Source organism: Calidris pugnax, unplaced genomic scaffold, assembly GCF_001431845.1.
Source record: "Calidris pugnax isolate Ruff unplaced genomic scaffold, ASM143184v1 scaffold298, whole genome shotgun sequence".
In the NCBI taxonomy this organism is placed as follows: domain Eukaryota; kingdom Metazoa; phylum Chordata; class Aves; order Charadriiformes; family Scolopacidae; genus Calidris; species Calidris pugnax.
Window position 1 is genome coordinate 1,662,651 of NW_015091152.1, and position 25,060 is coordinate 1,687,710.

General features: G+C 41.4%; 1 protein-coding gene and 1 long non-coding RNA gene across 3 annotated transcripts; one reads left to right on the top strand and one right to left on the bottom strand.

Moving 5' to 3' along the window:
* The first annotated feature begins 907 nt into the window (after positions 1-907).
* Positions 908-17,601, top strand: LOC106898168. Of its 2 annotated transcripts, XR_001413890.1 has the most exons (5): positions 908-1,617; positions 13,352-13,411; positions 14,706-14,760; positions 15,279-15,431; positions 17,156-17,601. It is a non-coding gene; the product is annotated as an uncharacterized LOC106898168 (long non-coding RNA). The 2 variants fall into 2 exon arrangements; XR_001413889.1 differs by lacking the exon at positions 908-1,617 and having other exon boundaries at positions 12,727-13,411.
* On the bottom strand, positions 6,031-12,743 carry MANSC4 (MANSC domain containing 4). The gene is given in 4 exon segments (XM_014959278.1): positions 6,031-7,184; positions 8,261-8,395; positions 12,439-12,691; positions 12,693-12,743. Coding segments are annotated over 4 exon segments (1,128 nt in total). The 3' UTR covers positions 6,031-6,495.
* Positions 17,602-25,060: the final 7,459 nt, after the last annotated feature.

Consider the following 25,060-nt stretch of genomic DNA (forward strand, 5'->3'; position numbering starts at 1 on the left):
CCTTGGGTAATGAAGTGGACTTGGTCAAAGGTAGCCTGGATTATTTTTTGAGCTCTTTGTCATCTTGAGTGTTTCTGTTTTTCTCCATTTCCCTCCAAACCCTTTGTGTTTGAGGGTGGCAGTATTTCTCGGTGATTGTGTAGAATACCTAGAACACTGGGATCTTGACTCCAGTGGGAGTCTTCCCAACCTTGATGATGTGTAACATAGCATGTATATTTTTTATGAACTAAACTACACATCTTTATTTTCCTATATAATCCTCTCGCAGATCGTCTCACTGGAAACCTGCGCTGCAGTTTGAAAACTGCGACGAGTTAAAGATTCATAGACGTAAAGCTTAAGCCACTCTACAGCAGAGTAATAAGTGCATCCTTTCATAGACTTAAAGGTTATGGCCACTCTACAGCAGAGTAATAAGTGCATCCTTAGGAAGGGTTACTTATTAATGTATCATGTTCTTTATAATGTAAATGCATGACTCTAAGGCGTGTATCTCTCTATATGTACTCGTGTGTATGTACATTAGTACATGGAAGCGCTCGTGTTACTTTTTAAATAGAAATGTAGATAGATAACACTTAAATCAAGAAACAGGCTAGGTCCCCCGGGCATGAATTCTGGAAGGAGGAGCAAAAAACCACACGTAATGCGTAGAGGTATTGGCTGTCTCCATAGGCAATTCTTTTACTGGTGTTCACTGGCCAAGAGGAACATGGAGCTAGTTCATGACAGCCTTGACCTCAGGCAACCCTGTCCATCATAGTTTGAAACTTGAGCAGGAAGGCTACTATATGTGCTTCTTTGCGGTCACTGTTCTAACCTCCAAGTAGCAGATGTCTCATTTCAAATCCAAACACTTGCCCCCGCAAACTGGAAAAGTAAGTTCCTTACGGCAAGGAAAAATAAGCTGTCTCCAATGGAAAAAAACTCAACACGAGTTAAGTTCTTGGCCATCTGGAATAGTTGCGACGCATAGTTTCGCTGGTGTTGTTGAGGAGACTAACCTTTCTTTTATCTCCCATATAAACATTCCAAAGAAGGAGTGAGATCTAGCGTTTGGTCAAACTGGAAAAGAACTTGCTTTGTCAGTATTCTGGCTATTTTTATTTTATTTTTTTTTTTGCATCTAGAAACTACTGTAATCACTGGCATAAGATGTCTGTGGTAAACGGCGTGCTAGGAGTCGTGAAGTGAAACATTCAGTGTCGCTAAATGGTTTCTTGAGGTTGGTTGTCTGTTCTATCACACTTTTGCCCTGGAAAGAAGGGCTGTCAGGCGCTAAGCGTAATCTCTTGCTCAGATTAGACAAGAAGGCCTGTACAGAGACATAATTCAGTTTTTGGCAAGGAAAGTAGGTATTACAAGTGCTTGAAACTTGACCAAGCCCTGAGACCTGAATGTGACTGGCTGTGTGTGAAGAGTTGGTGAACGCCTACAGATAATCTCATGGTCTTCAGGGAGCCAATTTATCCTCCTGACTGGCGTTGGCGCTTTTTGCCCTCTTTTCATGCATAGCACTGCTATGAGCACAAGTAAAGGATAAAGGGACAGTTGCCTAAAAAGGGGTGTGCTCTCTATACAAACCATCTTCTTGGTTTCCCTCATACTTAAAATGTAAGTATATATTTTCTTGTGACTCTTACCGTCTTTAATAAAATAGTTCTGCTACTGTGTTTTGTAGAACCCTATTTCCTGCCTATTTTTTTCTCTATATGCCAACAAGTCAAGAATATCTGCAGAACGTGATCTTATATATTCTAATCATTCCATCCTGACCCAGAAGTGTTTGTGCAAGGGAGACAGGAATTTTCACTTCTGTCTCATTTGCTTTTTCTTGTGAGTATTGGCGCCCTAGTTCCATTATAGGTTTCTGGAAAAGGTTAAGGGTGAGCATCAAGGTGGTGTTAAGTGCACTGTAGATGAGGAAACCACGGGTGGCTGGGACTTGCTGCAGATCACACAACTGGTAGGTCAGATAGAAGTTACTCTTCTGAGAGGAAAAGGAGATGAAAAAATACCCGGTTTAAAATAAACAGTGTATTACCTGTGACTTATTTCTATTAAAATGCATGCCTTCTTGCTGAGATTTGTGTTTCTGGCATGTTGGAGTGTACCACGTCCAGTGAAAGGATTTCTTTGCTAGTCTTTTCATTTGTAGGGGCTTTTAGGTAGCAGCCCAGCGTGAATAGGGAGAGTCAGGATAAGAATAGATGTTTATTGACAATAAATATTGTCTATATCAATAGATACTGTCTATTGACAATATCTAATAAATAAAAAAAATAATAAAAATCATCCAAGTTTTGTATAATGTAGGTATTGCAATATGTAAGAATATGACTCAGTTTTCAATTAAATTGCATAATATTTATCTGAAAACAGCAATACCTTAATTGTGCAGGAAGAAGAGAGGGGTTGTCCCGTGGTCACTTTTGCTTCTGTTTCCTGTCTTGAATGTCACCCATTGTATGGGTACTGCAGGATCCCAATGCTGCAGGAACCATGTTGCCTTAGACATGCAATGGTCTTGTTTATGTGGCCTCAAATTCAGCCATGTATTATAAATATATGTTATGGTTTTAAGCATCTTCTCCTGTTTTATATGCATGATGAAATAATGAGTTGAATCAGAAGTCCATTCTTCTCAGGACAATAAAGGGTGCTGTGCTACAGTACTGCTGCCTCAAACTGTTAAACAGTTCTGCAAATCTTACTATGTGAAGCAGGGAGAAAGAGATGTTCTGCACTCTCTTTTCCTAAAAACCTGAAAAATGGGGAAAAAAAATATATTCAAATTTTAAAAAATCCAAAGTATGAAGTAACTAAATATAACACAAAATGCTTATGTCTCTGTAACTGAACTAATATTCAGCAATGCTTTGGCAAAACTCTAGGCTGAGAAAAAACGAAATGCAGCTGAAGCTAGGGGGGAATTTTCAGGGAAACAGAACATGATTTTTCTACCTGAATTGGACTAAGCTGCCTGCATGTGGATTCTGTAGCCTAAAAATTGCATGCAATAATAATTTTAGTATGTTCCGATGTTTTCAGGATAAATCATCTTTGGAATTCAGTGCTGCAAGGTCTTGAAAATAATGTTTGTGCACTTTGAAGTGCCTTAATTTCTCAAGTAGCATCTTCTCTTTGTCTGGAAGCTACTGAGCCTATAATGTGAACACAAGCAGAATTTTAATGGCTCCGTTAAGCCTGAAGAAAGGCATCAGGGTGTGCAGATCTGGTTCTCTTACAAAGTATTTTTCTGAGGCTGGGTTTAGGCTTTTTAACTCCTATGCATATAAAACCGCAAAGTTCTTCAAAGTGTGTTTTTTACTGAGCCCTTTTTTGGCGGCGAACGTACACGTCACCATGTTTATTATTTTGACCATTTCAAAGAGACAATTTCTTAAGACGTTTATGTATTACTGCATCACATTGGATGTTTATTCATCTGGTAGCAAGTGGATAAGCAGAAAGGTAACTAGCTGGATTTTGGATCTGCCTTTGAGGTACCTTTACATTTTAGATGTAAGTTGGTTTTAAAATACGTTTTCCTGGGATACATGGTTTTAAAAATTATGGGGAGAAAAAGATCATTTAAAAAGGACTTTCATTGCCAATTGATGTGACAACACTGGCTGAAGTGTTCTGTGGGAGAATCCCTTGACAACATGTGCTTGTCATCAGTACGGAGTGAGATGAAAAATACCAATACTTGTCTTGGAGCATGTGGTTAATCAGGTTTTTTTACTTGATATATTTGATCAGGTTGTCATGATGTGTGAAGCATCTAAATGTTACCTGTGGTAGAGATCAAAACATGAAGTTTGCAAAGTTTTTGTTTTCTGATTAAGACTTTGTAGACGGAAATTGGTTATGTCTACTTGTGTCTTTAACAGAAAGGTGTTTCACCAAGCTATGAACTTTTCCTTCAGGATTTGGTTGGTAGACCACTGTACAAAGAGAATCCGGAACCACTTGGTCTGCAGCTCCTAGTCTACAAAAGATCATACTGATGGTCTCAGTGCCCATCACCATGGCCAGTGCGAGTTGAGGTGAAAGGATAGAAAGTGCATCACAGTAATCTACAGGTTGAGAAATCGAGTTCCTCCTCTGACACACAGCTCCAACAGGGCAGGTTTAGACTGAACATTAGGAAGGAATTTTTCACAGAGAGAGTGGTCGGGCATTGGAACAGGCTGCCCAGGGAGGGGGTGGAGTCCCCATCCCTGGCTGTGTTTAAGGGACGTTTAGATGGGGCACTGAGGGACATGGTGTAGGGGAGGACTTTGTAGAGTAGGGGAGATGGTTGGACTCGATGATCCCAAGGGTCTCTTCCAACCTGAACGATTCTATGATTCTATGATTCTATACATGTGCCTTTGTTTCCTAATGAAATGAATCAGACCTGAGACTTTTCCATTTCGGGGTCAGATCTGTGAAGATTATCCAAAGAGGATGAGCACATGAAAAATACATTTGTTATTTACACGTATCACCACGTTCGTGCTTTGATGCAATATATCTTGGTTCCTTTCTCCTAAATCCTTTCCTTTCTGATCTTAAAAACCTGGAAAAGTGTACATGTCAATTTCCTCTAACTTAGAAGAGCCCATGGGGTCTCATCATTCTTAGTTGAAATTTTTAGTGATAGTTAAACTCTGCTAGATTCAGCCACGTGATGAATTAGAAAAGTGCGCTTTGATGATAGAAGTCAGCTTGTTGAAATTTGAAGTAGTAATTTGCAAAATTATTCTTATATTTTGCAAAATGAGAATAATGCAGTGATGTATCTGTCTATAGTTTGTTTCACTTTACATATAAGCATAGAATTGCCCTTACAAACAATTCTTAACTCATTCTGATTCTTCTGGCTAAAGCAGAAGGAACTTCTTTTGTATTATTTCAACCGATGAAATAATCCCACTCCTTTAAAATGTTCTTATGCTGTGTCAACCTCTCTTCTGTTACATATTCATTAGCATACAAGGTCAATCAAATAGTATAAACAAGTGGTTTTTTAATTTCAGTTTTCTAAATGACAGTCCTGATCAATGTGGCTTAAAATATAATTTGAGAGAGGATTTTCCTCTGAAACCAACCTGCTCTACTGTAATTACGTATTCATGTGGCCTTCTGCCTCATCACTGTAGACTTTGAACGTTGCATGAATCTTACTAGTTTTAAAACAATTTTCTGCCCCACAGACATGTGACAATCAGTTTTATTTTGTGTTGTTTCCTTTTGTAACATTTACACTTGTCTGGGAAATAGAAACTTCTTGCAGCAAGGGAAGAAAGTGAGAAATGCTGAGGCTTCAACAAGTTTAAAAGAAGAAGAACAATCCTGGTTACTGTTGAAAACGTTTGCTTTGCTGAGCAAACTTCCTGAGTAAGGCAAGGCAAGGAAATACCTTGCTGCCTTGTTGATCTAGTCGCTTGATTTATGTTCAGGAGGAGCACTCTTATGAATAGAGTATACAGGATGAAGAAACACCAAAAAAAAAAAAAAAAAGATTTTTTTATTATAAAGCTAACTTCTAGAGCTTTCAAAACATTTTGTCTATTCCTGTGCAACGTACATGAAATGACTATTCCTGTTTTAAAAAAGCTAATGATGCAAAGGGTAAATATGAGTAGGCAAGAGAAAGCAAGTCCAGGTGGACAACACTGATGCTAATTGCAAGGCCTGAACAAATGTTAGCCACGTTTGTGTTTTCCTTAGCCGGTAAGGGAATGGCTAATGCAGTGCAGGGCAAGTAACTTTACAAGAGCAGTTGAATTCTGAAGGTGCTACTGGAGGGGCTTGAAAAACATTTGAAATGATTGTCATCAGAAGAGTAAAGTGGGAAGAGGGGGGAAGGTAAAGCATCAGGATCGCATGCTCAGATGTGTTCATGGAATTCAGTGGGTTTGGGGACTTGGGTTGTTTTTGATGTTTTTCTTTGTCCAAGTAAAGAGTGCTGGCTAAATTGTTTTGCCTCAATATTAGGGATAAATGGGGAAAAAAGGTCAAACTAGAACTTGGAGAAAAATGGACAGTTTTTATAGAAACAATTAGATCTGAGGCAATTAAAGGATAATGAGAGTTAAATGATTTTGTGATTCTATAAAGTTCTAGTCAATTTTACTGATTGCACTTAATTTTCTGAGGTTCAAGGTCAGGAGAAAGAATACGTACAGCTGCAGTGAATCTGCTTTCTTAAGTTAGGGAAAGTGGAGAGTGCTTGTCAGGCATTAGTTTGGGTCAGATTATGAGCCAAACTGTGTTCTAACACCTCTAAGCATGCAGTGGGAGCTATAAGTGTGTACCTCTTACCCAAAGAGACAGGGGAATTGTGTTTCATCTGTTGAGAAATATTAAATTGAGAATCAAAATACTCTGAAACCGTCAGTGAAAAAGTTATCTTTGATTCTGTGAAAGAAATAAGCTGGTATATACAATTCGGTTCTTAAAAAAGCTGTTTGTTCCAAAACAAGGATGGTGAACAGTATTTTACAAATTACCTTTGACAGTAGTATATTTTATGTATTGTCTCGACGTTGTTCTCCTTCTCCTTACGGGCCTATACTGACCTGTCCTGTTTCTGCAACGCCCTGCTGTGAAAGCAGCAGTACAACAGCAAAGGAAGACGAGGGAAGAGCAAAGAACAACGGGAATCAACCAGACACCCAAAGCTGTGGCTTCCCAAGCAGGTGCTTCCTTATCCGAAGTATAATTCCTACCGCTGTAGCCTTTGGTTTCATTCAGGTGTTGTTTACTGCTGTTCAGACGAGGAGGAGTGGGCATGTGGGATAATACCTCGGCAGAGTTGGGCATCGAAGTTGAGGGCACAGTCTTTTTGTCCAGGCTGGTGATTGACTGAGAGCTTACTGAAGTTGTGCTTGTCCTCTTAGCAAAATGATCAGCCAGTGGAATTGTTTTTTCCCTGGAATAAGTGGTAATTTCAGATCTTTTGACCATCAGGCTTGTACTGGAGGTATAAGCGCTTGCTCTTAAGCCGTGGCTAGTGGTAGAAGATGGAGCTTGGAGCAGAAGAGAACTTGACGTGGCATTATGGTGCTGACATCTCTCCCACTGGGTGGCCTCTGTGCTGTTTTGCCTTTCATACTTACTCAGTGAGGAGGGAGTATTTGGTTCTTTGGATGTCAGTTTTCCAAAAATAAGAAGATCTGGGTCGATCCCTATTAAATCATAAAGCGTGTTAGTTTGTGTGACAAAAGCTCATCTGCACACCCACAAAAGGAGCACACAGAGGCAGTGGTAGGTCAGGAAGCCCAGATAATACCTATCAACACCTTCTGGGCTGGGAGTGTCACTGCAGGAACCAAAGGTGAGGAAAGGGAGGAATCGGGGGAGTAGTGGAGTCCTGGCCAGCTCTGTGTGTGTGTGTGACAGTCTGTACCAGCAACAGGGGGTCCAGGGGTAGCTACTGGGCAGACTGAGCATCTAAACCCAGCTGCTGGGGGGGAGTTCACATTGCACATTGTATATACATTGCACATATACGTAGTTCTATGCTTCACCAGCCGGTCTCTGTCCTATGCAGCCGGAGAAAGGAGGATGCAGCTCTTGGTGCTGCCCGTGTTCCTGGGTCTCCTTTGTGCGTGTGTCTGTGTAACCTGTGCTGCTGGCCGCCTCTTTCTGTGTGCTCGGGGTGTGTATGTGCCCTCTGTGTCCCTCTGCCTAAGTGGAATACTTTTCAGCCTTGCTACTGGTTGGATCTGGGGACACGGAGCGTTGGGCAGCCTCGTCCCCCAGGCTCTCAGATCTGGTATTTTCCTCAAGCAAAGCGTTGATTAGGTATCAGAGGCACACGAATTTTTAAAGCAGGGTGTATCACAGAATCTTCTGGGTTGGAAGGGACCTTAAAGATCATCTTGTCCAACCATCAACCTCACTGACAAAAATAGACACCCGCACAACAAACAAGAAGCATCCCCATCACTAAACCAGACCTCCCAGCACTACATCAACCCATCTTTTGAACACCTCCAGGGATGGGGCCTCAACCACCTCCCTGGGCAGCCCATCCCAATGGCTGAGAACCCTCAAGGTCCTTCCTCAAATACTGAGTGGAAGAAAAGGGGGAAGTATTCTCAGAAGTAGCTGCATTAATGAAAAAAGGAAAAAAAAGCCTTGAGCTTTTTTAGCGTTGCATGTTATTTCAGAAGACCTTTTAGCACAGTAACTGACTTAGTATCATCTTAACATTTCCTGTAGTTGCTGTGTTTTCAGTCTTCATAAACGAAACAGTTACCTGTCGTGATGTTGTACAAAATGACATTGATTCTAGCCTTTAGTATGCAACTTTCCAGCGCTGGGCAAGACACGTGCAGGCAGTTCATATTCTCGTGGATAGGTCCAAGGTAGAACACTGCCAGATTGCAGGAAACTGTAATACAAAAAGAATAAAGCTGAGCTCACCAACACAATGAACATTGCGTCGTGCATGTTATTACATTATTTAACATCAGAAGATCATTATTACTGGGGAGCTCCATACTCCTGTAAATCTGTGGTTCTGTCATTACTGTGCAAACTAATTATTTATGTTTGAAGGTTCAGTTCTATCTTCCCGCATTGGAAATCAGGGTGAAAGTAATAATGAAAAAATGCCTGAACAACTTGTCACTGGAAACCAATTTTCAAAAGTAGGTAGATGCCCAAATCCTAGTGATTTAAGATTTAGATTTAAAATATATGCCCTAATACTTACATTTAGAGACACAATATATAAAAAGCAGGAAAGATTCTTCTTTCAGAATCTCACAGGTCATCAAAATCTCAAGTCAAGATATCAAGTCAAAATTTAATTTTATTTTATATCAGTGTGCTTGGAGCGGGGTTAATGTTAGGTTTTGTTTCAGTTGTATGAAGTTTGGGGGGTTTATTTCTTTTATTTTACCTGTCTTGAATATAACCTCCATACCTGAACTAATTAATGGGAATGACTACCTGCAATTCAAAAAAGTATTGGCAGGGCAGGGGACATTCAGTAGCAGAAAGTACTTGTTCTGACTCTCAAGCTTTGTACTTCAGAAGACTGTAGCATCCCTTCTGACTCTAAATCAGACAATTTGTCTATGAAATAAGTTTTTAAGATAAGACCTGCATTTGTTAATGTAACTGTCTAGAACATGTGAATTAATGGGGCTGAAGAGTTGCTTCAGGCAAACAATTATAAAATAATTTTGTGATTTTTATTTGCTTTTAAATATTGGAAAAGCATTTTAGTTACTGTGTATTTGCATAACACTCTTGTGAAAAAGCTTTATTTTACATAGTTAGGAGACTACCTAGCTTTATAAATGTATTCTGTTTACTTAAGTATTTATTCCAAACATTTTTGTCACAATTGTAAGTAATGAAAATAATTTGCAATAGTTCTGCAATGAATAACAGATGAAGTCATGCAGCACTTTCCATTTTATATGTAACTAATAAAAAATCTCTAACCTATATACAAACAAGAAAAGGAACAAAATACACTAAACCTGTGCTTACTATATTTTCTGTTATTATTATTTTTTCATCTAGTAGCCTCAATACTGCATCATAGATTTAACACAGTAAACACACACCTTGAAAATGCCTTTTTCCACCATAATGAACTCACCTCCCCTAAGACAGAAGCATTATTTTCCAAAGATGTATATCATAGAATCACAGAATCATAGAATTGTTCAGGTTGGAAGAGACCCTTGGGATCATCGAGTCCAACCATCTCCCCTACTCTACAAAGTCCTCCCCTACACCATGTCCCTCAGCACTGCATCTAAACGGCCCTTAAACACATCCAGGGATGGTGACTCCACCCCCTCCCTGGGCAGCCTGTTCCAATGCCCGACCACTCTCTCTGTGAAAAATTCCTTCCTAATGTTCAATCTAAACCTACCCTGTTGGAGCTTGAAGCCATCCCCTCTCGTTCTGTCGTTAATTACCTGTGAGAAGAGACCAGCACCAACCTCTCTACAGTGTCCTTTCAAGTAGTTGTAGAGAGTGATGAGGTCTCCCCTCAGCCTCCTCTTCCTCACACTAAACAGCCCCAGCTCCCTCAGCCGCTCCTCATACGATTTGTTTTCCAGCCCCCTCACCAGCTTCGTTGCCTCCTCTGCACCCGCTCCAGCGTATGATTAATTAAATAAAATTTCACAATGAAAATGCTTGCTGTCTGAACAATACAGTATGATTAATTAAATAAAATTTGGCAATGAAAATGCTTGCTGTCTGAACAATACAAATTCAGCAGTTCCATGAAAGAAAAAAATCACGGTAGAAGCGCTGTTAGGGAATTTGGATTGTCTTGTGTTTTTTAGCTACTTACACATCAAGGTTGTCTGCCTAGTTAAAACCAGTAACATTGACAAGTCTGGAATCCTAAAGTAACAGTAGCAACGTAAAGATACAATTTGTCATCAAAGCTAAACCAAAGATGATAATCGGAATTTTTTCTTTCACTGATGTAATTTTCATGCCCTACGTCTACCTCTAGTTAGGCTTCATCAGTTTCCAGTTCCATGTCATAGGAACTTGAGCTTAGAGTAGGTGTTTATCAAAGTAAGACTGGTACAAAGAAGGTTATGATTATCAGAACAATAGAAGAACATCACTTGTGAGAGACAAAATGATAATCTCACAGGGAGTATGCAAAGCCCTGGCTTTATTATATACCAATTGGCTTATATTTTTCTTTAGCAGATTAGAAACATTATGCAGTGTTAAAGAAGCAACTTTTGCTAGTACATAATTATTTTGATATACTTCTAGAGAACTACAGGCAAGGTATAAAAAACATTCTTCTACAGATAAAGGAATTTAAAATCCAATTACTATTTTAAGGAAAGTAATTCTGAATACAGAAATAGTTCTAGGCATCAGTAAACATTTTGCATCACTTTTAGCATAAGTTAGCAGTTTAAAAGACAGACCCCTTCAAATATTTCTATGAAATATCTATGTAGTACTTGCTTTTCTGTGGTATCTTTTGTTCAAGGATTCTTAAACACTCTGCAAACTCTAACAATGTGGTCTTATTGAAGTCGTCGTTTGAAAAATCACCATTTTCAGATATTTGCTAACAGTGATGATTTTCTTCCAACAGAAAACTGGTTTTCACTTGCATCCCATGTTGTAGCAGTATGTACCCTGGCCTTAAGACCCAGGTATACAGTGTCCTGGATTTTGTCAAGGAATGGATGTTTTGTGCTAATAGTATACTACATGTTTAGGGTTTACTGTGGTACATGAATACTATGCAGGTTTCTGATACAGAGACTAACTTATTTAAGAATATATAAAACACCTGAAAATACATGTATTTGTTAGAAGGGGGAGAGAAATCTTAGAAACCTTTCCATCCAATTTTGAATGTATGCATGCAAAGTTCTGTTGTCTCTGGTTTTTAGCATAACATAATTATAAATTGTTTTTATTGTAATGATTACTTTGCATGCTTCAGGAAAACATTAAATAGTATGATAATCTTACCTGAACAACTTGGCTTCTGTGAATATATTCTCTTTGAGATCTGTGTTGGATTTTATCACATAAAATTGGTTAAGAAAAATAAGTACAAACCTGTTTTTAGTAAGGAGGATAGAAGAATGCTTTAAAAGCATGTTATAAGGTATGTTGGCTTGGTTTGAGGAGATACAAGGAACATATTTTATTGCTTGCTTTTAAATTATTTCAAAATTTCTTTTTATCTTGTACGATTAGCTCTCAGTAACTGTGCTATTACTGAGAATACTCAGAATTACTGAGAAGTCTGAGTTTACAAAGCTAGGGAAAAGGTGATGCCACCTGAGGAACTGCTATTTATTACTGTAACTGTGTTGCTCACAGTAATGTTATACCTCGGTTGTATCAGAAACATAGTGTGAACACAGAACAAGAGGGAGCTCTCTCCAAGTCAATTAATATTCTTGTCACTCAGAGGAGGCCCAATGATGTGTTCCCTCACCATGTCCTACTCTCGTGCCGTACTCCATGAAGACCAGTCCTGTTGAAATCACTGCCACTGATTTTTCTCCACAGGAGTAGATAGTGATGGATACTGAAGAATCATTGTTTTAGTGGTAGAATCACCAGCAAACTTGGTGACAAGGATCTGAAATTTCAAAGCAGATGCTAAGATTTTAATGTGTTTCTAGTGTAGTCTTCTAAAATATCCAGATTATCAAGTTCCTTTCTATGGGATTGAAGAAGGTGCAACAGTTACAATGTGCCTCTGCTTTCGGCCTCAAAATATACATATATCCCAACTTTTTGAACAGTTACAATGTGTCTCTGCTTTCCTGCCTCAAAATATACATATATCCCAACTTTTTTGCAATATTTCTTCTTCAAATAAAGGAAAGTGTCTGTAAAAAATACCCCAAATGGTTTGCCTGATACATCACGATGTATGCCACAATCTTGATAATAAACACTCACCGTTCCTCAGAAGGCAGCAGCTTCTGCTGCACTGTTGAGGAGAGACTTCAGCGTAAACCTTCAGCACCTGGGCTCCCCTCTTCTGCGACTCCTGCAGGTCAATCAGAAGACCCGGGAAGCGTCGGATCCAGCAGTTCTTGTAGAAGGTCGTGGGTGAGCAGAGAGAGTCTGACTCCACAGCCAGACCCAGCACCATCAGCGCCTCCGCTATGGCCACCAGCAGAACCATCTCGTCAGTGGAATGATGGAAGTGCTTACTCAGCACGCTGAGTCCTCCGCGGATGCGCTAAAGTTTGGACCAGCATTTTAAGAGACAATCTCTTGAGCGATGAGGATACCGCTGACTCTGCCAGGGGCGTGAGCCAGGGGACGTTTCTTCCAAGCAATTCCCATGGTGCTGTTTGGGCAGCTGCTGGAAGGAAGCAGCCATTTGATGAGCTACGTACGGTTATAATAGTTACTATTGTTGTTCCCTAACTCAATATTTGGAGACCGTTTTGGGGAGACAACAGGCAGAGGTTGCCTTTAGTCATGCAGAGAACTTGTTTCTGCGGTCCCAAGTTTGTGTTTCGTGTCGCTCTGAGACCAAACTGGGCAGACAGCCTTAATACGTGATGAATAATGGTAAGCTCAGCATATTGTCTCACCTCAGCCCTGAAAGTACGTGGTGCAGCCACGTGAGATCAGGTGGGTCTGCCACTTTGTTGAGAGCCACACTGTTACGCTAAACACAGAAGAAACAGCTCAGTTTAGTTTCATAACACTTTTTGAATTAGCTGGTGGCTGCTAACACAGTTTCCTTCTTTTCTAACAAACTGAACTATCTAAGTCTGTCTGCCAGCCAGAGGTGGAAATTTGTTCCTCTTCTCCCTGCTGTTTTGGTTGCAAAGGTAATAGGATTTTATTTGTGAAGATCTAGGAACAGATGAGTATGAGTGGAGAAAGCTGTGACCTACATCCATCTCCGGACTAGGTAGGTAATCGAAGTCCTGCCCCCTAATCTTCCATAAGTTTAAGAATATTGAACAGTCTGTGTGGGTTCTTCTGCTTGTGTTTAAGCTTGGAAAAGGCCTGTGAGAGCGCAAGAAAGAAAATATAGTTGGCATACAGGAATTTTTCAAGGACCTGGTCAGAAACCTGAAACTCCCAAGGTGTTTTATTTCTTAAAAGGATCCAGTGTGATCCCTGATTCCCACTTCCCTATGGGCTTTAAAATATTAGAGTACGTGAGTTCATTTAAATGTGATGGACTAGAGTCATAGAGTTGTCCAGGCCGGAAAAGACCTCCAAAGGCCATCTAGTCTGACCCCCCCACAGTCAGCAGGGACACCCCCAACCAGACCAGGTTGCCCAGGGCCTCATCGAGCCTCACCTTGAATATCTCCAGGGATGGGGCCTCAACCACCTCCCTGGGCAACCTGTTCCAGTGCTCCACCACCCTCACAGTGAAGAACCCTCTCCTCATCTCCAGTCTAAATCTGTTCCCCTCCAGCTTGAAGCCATTGCCCCTCGTCCTGTCACTGCAGGCCTTTCTAAACAGGCTCTCCCCAGCCTTCCTGTATCCCCCCTCAGGTACTGGAAGGCTGCTATTAGGTCTCCCCAGAGAGTGAGATTGAGAGGTTGAGAGATTCAGAGAGAAATACAGTAATGTGCAATAAAAGTTGTGTGTTAAATATATTAAAATATTTTAGACAGCATTTTTTCCCCTCAAATTTAGAATCAAGGAGATTCCCAGTTCTGCAAATACAGATCAGTGACATGGTGAGGAAGACTTCAACCTATTTTGATTCTTTAATTCTTTAGTCATTATAGCTGGTGTTTGTTTTGCAAAACAAGGCCCCCAGTTTAGAAATATGATGACGTGTATACGATTTTATTCCATACAGAGCTCCTCAGAAGGTAATAGAGCTTATAGAAGGTTACCTCCTGTTGATCCAACAGCAAGACCAAGGCATTTATTTGTTCAGTGGAAGTACTGGCTATAATTAGGATAAAATTGTAAGAAAGAACATAAGTGGGTGATTCTTTATGCCTCTGTCCTGAAAACCAGCTCTTGATACTTGTGTTGTTTTATATAGTTCTGGTAGTTTGCTGTGCTTTATTTTTATTTCCATCTCTGTGTGAAAACCACTACTTAAAACCTTAAACCTGTTTCAATACACCTGTTAGTTTGCATTCAGTGGACTGCACAGGGATGTTTTTAAGCATTTATCTACCATTGCTACAGGCGCTATTGACAGTGTATTTTTCTAAAATTTTTGTTTCAGCTTTCCGAATATTCCAAGGCATCACTGGACACGGGACACACTCAAGAATTTTCAGGTATGCCTGTGTTTTGGCATTACTTCCAGCATTTAGTATGAATTTGGGATCTATTTTGTTCTGTTAAGACTTGCATGCAAAAATGTTGATTCCTGATTGCTTTCCTCACTCCTCTTCTTCCCATATCTCTAAGAAGAGAAATCTAGAAGATTCTGAATAAATAACTTGGCGAAGCCTGGAACAAGATGATCAAATGGATACAAAACAAGTATTTATATTGGATAAAGCTGAATATGTCTTTAGCTTATTGAAATACTTAGAATTATTTGCATAAACAAAAAATTAGATATAATAGGTAGCTTTAATACTCTATGTATTTGTAGTTACATAAAGATTACACTGTCTCAGCTCCTCTGTTTTTATACACTTGATGCCTTGCAAAGTGTATGTGTAAATAACAAACATGTTTACTTCTTCCTTTCCAAGGAAAAAAAAAAAAAAAAAAATAAAGGACTAGTCTTGTGAGCTGCTTCAGTTACATTGACCTGAAATACCCATATGAATTTTTTCAATTTCAGTCAGGCTCTCTCCAGAGAATGAGATAAAGTGTGAGACTGGCTGTGAACACACCTGAGCGTCTTTCAGACCATCCAATAAGGCTCCTCTGTTTTGAATAAAGCAACAAATTCTTAAATACCTCTTACTTCCGTTGAGGCACTCGTCAAACAACAGTAAGTGTGCATAGTCACTGTGCATAATGCTTAATTAGGTACTGGCAAAATTGGGCTGGGATAACCAGTCGCGTTTTCTACAGATCTGTATATTTTCAGTGTATATTTTAAATCTCTTTTTGTTTGCCAGCGTTTGTCAATAGACACGTTACTAGTCTCTATCAGCACCTTCATGTTTTTATTCTGTTCTTCTGCTGCGCACTTCAACCAAGCACCCTTTTTTCCTTTTCATTACTTGTCATTCTTTCTCCCTTCTCTGTTTCTAAATAAATTACAAAAGCAGGAATAGCTGCAGGGAAACTTTGTATTTAATGAAATACAAAGAGATTGAAATAAATAAATGGCTGCTTCAGGCAATTTCCTTTAAAAACCGAAAACTTCTCTCTCTTAAATTTCAGAGTCTTCTGCCAGCTTCCCCCTAATTTTGCTTTGACCTTTCCAAGGGAAATGCGTATGTATAATTTAATGCTGAAGTTTTAAATCACAAACATTTTGGAAGAAGGAAATAATACCCGAGTCTTACCTGCAAAGCAGTGACCGACTGTTCCATGTGCTCTGCAAGGAGGGATCAAGAGGCTTTTACAGTTGGCAAGGAGTCTCTGGCCAGTATCAGAACAGCACTTCATGTTATTTAGCGATTCTTTTCATCAGTCTTCTCAAATTTCTTCCTGGAAAACAAAAAGGTGCTTGCCTGTTTTCTGTGAGAACATGGATGTCTTTGCAGACCTTTTGGTAAAAGACATATAAACGTACCTGCTACAAAGGAAGGGAACGATCTTTTTAATAATTCTTGTTATAAACAGAAACGGTACCTGAAGTTTTCCACCTGGGCTGGCAGTGGTAATGGCACAATCCAAGAGCTTCCTAGCACAAAGGATTCATCATCAGGCATTAACCCCTTTTTTGCCAAATACAAACAAAAACAGACACCTTTTCCTTATAAAATAAGAGATATATATTGATATTTGGAACTATTTTTAGCTTATATGGAATATACGGTTCTAGTACTCAGAATATGCAAAGACCAGACAGAATATCTAGATAGTTAAGGAAAGCAGTCCTGGAAAGGACTGAAAATGCCACAGATCTGGTTCTGTGGTCAGATCAGCCTGTCTAAAACTGCACTGCACATTGGCTTTGTTCATGGGTCACCGGGTGTCCACGCTGTTATTGTCCCATGCTTCTCTGCTGACTGTCTTGAAGTCCCCTCTCAGCCCTGAGCCAGGGAGGACAGTCAATGTCCTGGGTCGAGCTGAAGTTTGAGCATTTATGCTGTTTGAACAGCTGTGGGAGACAGTGGTGTTAGCTGCGATGTCCCAGCCAAGGCTAGTGCCTGTTCTTGGATCGTTTCTCCCTTCTTCTGCTCTGTCAGTGGTGGTGAAGTCGGGTCAGATCAGAGAGGGACACAACCCTCGTGTAAATACAGGCTAGACAAGAGGGGACAGACAGTTGGGCCTCCTGTCTGCATTTTCCCTTCCCCAAGTAGATTGTAGGAGGGAAGAGAGAGAGATACTCCCCGTGGGCCAGATGTGGCAATTAAGCGCTCCTTGATGATGCAGCCATGATGATGCAGAAGGACACAGCGGATGGTTGCTGCTACCACCGACCCGGCCTGTCTCGGGCGTGGGACGAGACCAGTGCTAACTGTGTCAAGCACTTCTCTGCTACACCTAAAGTCTAAGATGTTCGCTTAAATCATCTGTGTTTTCCGTTATCCCCGACAGAGCAGTTGGAAGATGACAACCACCAGCTGAGGAGAAGCCGCCTGCAGTTTCCCACGTGAGTTATGAACCTGCCTTCGTCCTCCTTTGAACATCAATCAGCTTATTTAATCAAATGTGCAGCACAATCCCCTGCAACGTCAGCCCTAACGACCTCGGCGGGAGCTCTGTGCCTGCGCTGCGCTCCCTGTGAATAAACTGAGTCGCACAGGCCTGTGTTGAAATTGCCCTTATCTCATTTTAATTAGATATGTACATGTGTTTTCCCTTTCTTACAGCGCTATTAAGGTCAAAATTTTAACAAAGTATTTTGCTAATGCCAGAATACGTCGCTGTAACTCTTATTATAGTATAAAAGTTATGCAGTACTAATGTAATGAATCGTGAAATAATGAAATGTAAGTACTTTGAAAAAAAATATCAAAGCAAATCTTTTTGACATTGCTGAATTACTGTGCTCACTTTCTCCTTTAAAATTTCCTTGAAATCAAAACATTCTTGCAAAATGTCTGAAGTCTAACAAAACAGCATTTTTTGAGAGAACCGTTTTGTCAAAAACAGCTATTAGTGGTCAGATTTTGGTTTGGAGCAATATGTCAGGTTTTTAATGAATCTGACCTTCTCCGAGGTTTAGGACAGTTGGGTCCAAGATTCTGGTTTCAGCCCCATCCCAGCAACATGGTAAAAAGAGGTGAAATATTACAGTTTCTGTTCCTGGGACGTTGTGCAAACCATTTTTTAAACCCTTGTTTCAAAGGAGCTGCCAGGCCCTGAGATTCTCTCGGAGCTTGGCTTCAAACTATTTCTGGTAAAACCTCTGCACAAAGGCTGGAATCTGTGTGTTCAAACAAAGAGCAACAGAAGTCTTAACCAGATTAGATTTATACAAATATAAATCTACCGGCATACATGCGGACTTGAGCCAAGGTTTATGACAAAAGACACAATGTTTAGCAAACACTCTAATGAACGCATGCTGATTTATGACAGAACTTGAAACTAGGCAAAAGGGATGGAGTTTCAATAACGTGATGAATTTTATACAGTTGGATACTTAGTGCAAGTCTTCCCTGTGGGTTACCATTCATCTTACCTCGTTATTATGTACTAAAATTCAGCTCAGCCTGTCTGTACCAGGATTTAAAAATATATGCTGATTTAAAAGCACCCGGTATACTCTCATCTAGACAGAGCTACGCAAGAAAATGCTGGCTGGGGGTGCACGATGCATTTGTGTGGAAGAAACATCCCCAGCAGGAGGTTTGGCAGGAGGCAGAGCACTCCAGCACAGCCTGAGCCCTCTTCAGGTTTTGTCACTTATTTCACCTGAGAGAATTTCAGGGAAATTCCTGACTGCATCTTTGGTGTAAAAACCTGAACGGATGAGTGCCATGGTAACGATTTCCGTGCTCATGCCTCCATTCTGCTGCCTGGTGACCCAACTCTTCTCACCATCCACAGAGAATGCCCACTAGCAACATACATTTGTTGTAAGGGATAAGTATTAAATAGTACATCTAAAGCAGAAAAAATAAACAGAAAATAATAGGGACTGAAGTCTAAACAAGTGCTATTTGAAATACAAGGGCCTTTTTATTTTTATTTTTTTAATAGCATTGCTAGTGGCATTGGTGAAGAAGTGCTTTGCTTGGCTGTGAATCTGAAAAAAAAAAAGAAATTACCTTTATTTAGCAGCTCATCCTTCACAAATGATAGATATTTCAGTTGAAATAAAGTTATGCTCCAGTCAGTTCCATTCAGAAATGCCAAGATCCTTTAGAACACTGATATTTTTAATGCTGAAATACTGCAGGATATTTCCTATGTTCCACGGATGCTTACTTTGTATCCTGTGACAAGGAAAATACTAAACAATGGCAGCAGTTGGTGAATCATTTCCAAAAGACTAATTCCTCTCTTGAGTAATTCCACTATTACTCAATACACAGTTCCCTGGCAGTACAGTACAATTCCCTGGCGTCTCGGAGGGAAGAATGTGGCACTTTATATTTTATATTAGATAGCATGTATATTTTAAAATATCCACTTATTCAGTTCCAGTTCACATTAGAGACTAATAGGGCTGAAAGGAATTGAATTTTTCCTTTGTTTTTTGCCCTCTATGTAGTCCTTTCCTTAGAGCAATCGGGTTGGTGTTACTTTCTGGTTCTTGTGTGTTGTCCAATGTCTCTCTGTTGAATCAAGAGAAGGTTTGCCTAAAACAGACACAAAACCACTGCTGCCTTCCTTTAGGCGCTGTACTGGTGCTTAAGGGTTTGGTTCTCTTCTGCTGCAGATTTTTTGTGTGATCTTGGGTTAGACCCACAAAGAAATTCAGGCTATATTTCATGTATATGTAAAGCAGGTTTCCTGGCAAGAAAAGCATTTTTCAGTCTGATTCCCAGTCACTGGTACTTGTCTTAACCCCCTTTGCTGTGTCTGGTGACCTTACCAGCCTGGAGACCCATCCAGCTTACCACACAAAGCCGTTGAGTGGTTCCCGGAGGAAAAATGAAGCAGCCATGGTTTTCTAAGTAAATCTAAGCAGTCTTAAATGCTTGGAAGTGAATCTAAAATTTAAGCAGGCTTCAGTCTTAGCTCACAGAGCAGGCTTGCACCAGTCCTGTGCATATTGCTTGCCAGTTGGGAAGAGTGAGCCCAGTTCCACGCAAAACAGGAGTGCTACCTCTGCCCAGTTATCTCTGGCTTTGCTTTTCCCATCTTTGCAGTAGTAGGTCCTCCTGACTCTCTGTGTTTCTTGCTTTTGCTAAGCTAGAAAAGTCAGAGGGCCATAGAAATGTATGCCCAGGCAGAGAAAAGGTCAGAAGAGTAGGTTTTCTGTATCATGGTTGAATGGTCTATTACAATGTTGCTGCTGTATAAAAGAGCTTCTTCCATTTCCAAGTCTTTCTAAAAGCAAAGAGTGATCTCTATGCAGCCTTGGAAATAATTCAGGCATTAACTACAAGAAAATAGTTCAAGCACCAAGCACAGGAAGAAGTGTCTAGACTGTGAATCCCAAGCAGAAATGCCCATCTCAACTCTAGAGAGCCCTTATTGACACTCTCTGATGCCTTCCTGCTCCATTTGTTGGCACTTGAGAATCATAGAATCATAAAATTGTCCAGGCCGGAAAAGCCCTCCAAAGGCCATCTAGTCCGACCTCCCCGCAGTCAGCAGGGACACCCCCAACTAGACCAGGTTGCCCAGGGCCTTGTTGAGCCTCACCTTGAATATCTCCAGGGAAGGGGCCTCAACCACCTCCCTGGGCAACCTGTTCCAGTGCTCCACCACCCTCACAGTGAAGAACCCTCTCCTCATCTCCAGTCTAAATCTGTTCCCCTCCAGCTTGAAGCCATTGCCCCTCATCCTGTCACTACAGGCCTTTCTAAACAGGTTCTCCCCAGCCTTCCTGTAGGCCCCCTCAGGTACTGGAAGGCTGCTATTAGGTCTCCCCGGAGCCTCCTCTTCTCCAGGCTGAACAACCCCAGCTCCCTCAGCCTGTCCTCGTAGCAGAGGTGCTCCATCCCCCTGATCATCCTTGTGGCCTTCCCCTGAACCCTCTCCATCAGGTCCATGTCCTGATGACCTGACCTGCACACAATACTCCAGGTGAGGTCTCACCAGAGCAGAGTAAAGTGTCAGAATCCCCTCTCTGGACCTGCTGGCAACACTTCTATTGATGCAGCCCAGGAAGTGATTGGCCTTCTGGGCTGCAGCTGCCCACTGCCTGCTCATGTCCAGCTTCTCATCCACCAGCACCCCCAGGTCCCTTTCCTCAGGGCTGCTTTCCAACACCTCACCCCTCAGTCTGTGCTGATGGTGAGGATTGTTCCAGCCCAGGTGCAGAACCTTGCATTTGCTCTTGTTGAACCTCATGAGGTTCACCTGGGCCCACCTCTCCAGCCTGTCCAGGTCCTTTTGGATGACATCCCATCCCTCTGGTGTATCGACAACACCACACAGCTTGGTATTGTCTGCAAACTTGCTGATGGTGCCTTTAATCCCCCTGCCTATATCATTGATAAAAATGTTAAGCAGTATTGGCCCCAGCATGAACCCTTGAGGGACACCACTTGTCACCGCTCTCCATCTGGACTTCCAGCCATTGAGTACCACCCTCTGGATGTGACCATCCAGCCAGTTCCTTATCCACTGAACAGTCCACCCATCAAATCCATACCCCTCCAATTTGGCAAGCAGGATGTTGTGGGGGACCGTGTCAATTCTATTCCTTGAGATAAGGTTGTCTCTCAGACACTGTAGGGAGAGACCTGAAGCATCTAAAACAGGCTTGGACATTTCACTCTAGAAGCCAAACTCTAAAAGTTAGTTCATGAAAAGCTGAGCATAGTTACCCTTATCTTCCTCCCTGTAAATGTCTTGTTCCTCAGGCTATGTTCTTTTATCATGCAGTTGTTTGATATCTACCATGATGCAAACTTGTTTTCACATTCTTAAGGAGTGATAGATGGTATCCTCTTTGTTTCAAAGATCATAATCATAGAATCATAGAATACCAGCTTGGAAGGGACCTCAGGGATGATCTGGTCCAACCTTTCTTGGCAAAAGCATGGTCTAGGCAAGATGGCCAGCCCAGCTGAATTTTAAGTGTCCAATGTTAGTCTTTTAAAGCTCTTAACTACAGATTTTGACTTTGTAGCTCTAGCCCTAGGGTTCCACTTTTAACTCTGGAAAATACATTTCTTACTCTCTTAAGATCAACCAAGATGATTTCGGGTGAAACTGCAAGACCTTTTCTTTTATTCCAGAATAATATGATGTACTATTGATATAAGTGTAAAACAGTACAGCTGTAGACTGGGAGACAGATGAAATTACCTCTACAAATATGGAACAAAAGGTAGTCCTTACCTTGGTGCATTTGCAGTGTAAGTACTATATAAACACACCATTCAAACTGACTGATTAGCACAGTAAAAAACACAGGGGAACTACCCTGTCAGCATGCTCTGACTCAACACAATTGCCCAGTCCTAAGCCTGGATAAAGCACAGAGAGCTGACAATCAACCTAGTAAAAATAAATGGTTAAGGAAACAGATTTAGGCTTTTTACAGAAGTGGCCACTCAACAAAGAGTACTGCTGACCCCTGGCGCGTATCACAGCTCCTGATAAAAGCTATAGATGTCAGTTCTCTGGAAAGTTTGCTGGCAGGAAGAAAATACTTACTAGTACATGACAGAATTGATCCAGTTTATTAAAATCCTCATGGGCTGTGAGGAAGATGGACTTGAAAACCTTGGCAGAGTGGCAGGTACAGGCACATCGGCAACAGAAGAAATATTCCGTCTATCCCGGCTGTGTTGTCAACATTTTGAGGGAACAGAACTTATCATAACTGACTACATGGAAAAAATCCCTCATCAGTTAGGAGCTGACTTACCAATACATCAAACATACGAGACTCCAAAACAGATGTCTAAAGATGGCAATCATACCACCGTGTTGGCAATCATACTGTATTCCAACAGGGGAGTTTAATGGCCGCGACAAACACGAGCTCTCTGTTTATCTCTGAAGTATGAATGATTACAATTGCTTGAAATGTCTGCCTATGGGAATTAAAGTACCAGGAGGAATTATTGGCCTCCTACTGAAGCGGTAAGACGCGTGTTGTGTGTGATGATCTTTGCAAGGCTGAACCTCCGGCAGAGAAATATCCAGCCAGTCTTCAGAGTCAAGCTTCAGCCTGGCATAAGGAAGTCGAGAAGCCAAATGATGCAGTGCTTCATCACGAACAGAAGACAAGAAAGTGGAATTTGAAACTTGATTAAATAATCAGGGAGAATGAAAGATGAATGTAAAAGAAGCAAGGAGTGAAACTCATTTGTAGGAAACAGAAAATGAGTGGTAATAGTGACCTAGCTAGGGACCGAGGTGGCAGAACAGAGCTCTTTGGAACTGGTTGAAATCCTATATAGAAGGATTTCAGAACATGAAGGCAATGCAAAAGCAAGCAATCTTGGTTTTGAAGATGAAAATGCTTTGAAGTGAGGTGAAAAACAAAAATGCATAGAAATCTACCCCATCTCAATGAATACTTTTATAGTCAGCAGAAAAGGACACCTGTAACTCTGAGACTGATATTGGTGTCATCTCTGTGGGCGAGAGTTAAGAAGGTGAAGATGGCAAAACAGTGAGAGAGGATCATTTCACAGAGGAAATGCTAATAAGCAAACAATCCTTCCTTAAAATCCTTCCTTAAAAAAAAATAGACTAAAAAATAAGGAAAATAAATAAATAAAAAAAACACAACAGCCTAATACCACTCTGAAGAGTTTTAACAGTTGGAGGGGGATCCCTTCTGAGTCGAGGAAATAGGGATTTGTCTAAAAACTGGAGATGAGTCACACTGCTGCTAAAGGGAAAGATTTTCTATGGTCTGCAATACATGGGGTGAAAGAAATATCTTTATAAAGATAAAAAAATATAAAATATATTTTAACATCTTTTTATTAAGCATCATCATATAAGAATACACAGGATGGCAGAGTTCCTCATCTTTTTCAGCAATTCAGGGGGTTTTTGGGGTTTTTTGGTTTTGTTTTGTTTTATTTTTTATTAATAAAGGGACCATCATCATGTTTCAAGAATATAACAAGGCAAAGAGCAAACCAGTCACTTTACCTGTGCCCAAGACACTCAGTTATTAATTTGCTCTTTCCTTGTTCATGTGAAACAAAGTCGGGGCCCTGCTTTCTAGGTCACTCTCATGAATAACACAGAGGTCCTATTCCAGGAACTTAATTTAAAGAGATTGGATAGAGCAGTGGAACAGGTTATATAGTATCTTTATACACCAAACAGAGAGCTGAGACACTGAGGGACTTGTGCAGGAGGAACCAGGAAGGTGATAGAATGATAGAATCATAAAATAGTTTGGGTTGGAAGTGACCTTAAAGATCATGGAGTTCCAACCCCCCTGCCCTGAGCAGGGACACCTCCCACCAGACCAGGTTGCTCCAAGCCCCATCCAGCCTGGCCTTGACCCCCTCCAGGGATGGGGCAGCCACAGCTTCTCTGGGCAACCTGGGCCAGTGTCTCACCACCCTCACAGCAAAGAATTTCTTTCTAGTATCTCCCCTCTTCCAATTTAAAACCGTTCCCCCTTGTCCTGTCACTGCACTCCCTGACAAAGAGTCCCTCCCCAGCTCTCCTGTAGCTCCCTTCAGATATTGGAAGGCTGCTATAAGGTCTCCCCGGAGCCTTCTCTTCTCCAGGCTGAATTATGTACCGTTCCTCAATCCTACTGCTGCACCAGATGTGCAAGATGACCCTTCTGGTTGTCTCTGTCAGTGGATGCCACAGTGTCGAGGAGCTGCCGTGGCATCAGGCTGACTGCAGCCTCTGGCCACGCGCCAGCGCACGTACACATACCGCGGGGTTGGTTTGTGGGGTTTGTTGGGTTTTTTTTCCCCTGGTTCGAGAATATTCCCCCTTTCCAGGGATGCAGAAGTACATTTATGGCAAAGGGGCTCCAGCTGCCGTCCCGGCCTGATCCTGCCAGTGCCAGGGTTGGGGGGAAAGGCAGGGGGGTGACTGCAGGTTTTGCCCGTGACTGCACCCCGAGCCGGGCACAGAATCACAGAATCTTCATGGCTGGAAGATTTGAGATTATCGAGTCCGACCACAAAAAAAACCAAAAAAAACAAAAACCAAAACAAACCTAAACCAAAATAAAACAAAAACAAACCCACAAACGGACACAACCCAACGCTCTCGGGCACTAGGGCATGCCCTCAAGTGCCGTGTCCACACGTGAATCCCTCCCGGGATGGCGACTCCACCGCCCCCCTGGGCAGGCTGCCCTCTGGGAGCGTGTCCCCGACCCGCACACGGGCTGGGAGATCGCCCCCCCACACACCCCCCGCCATCCCCCCAACC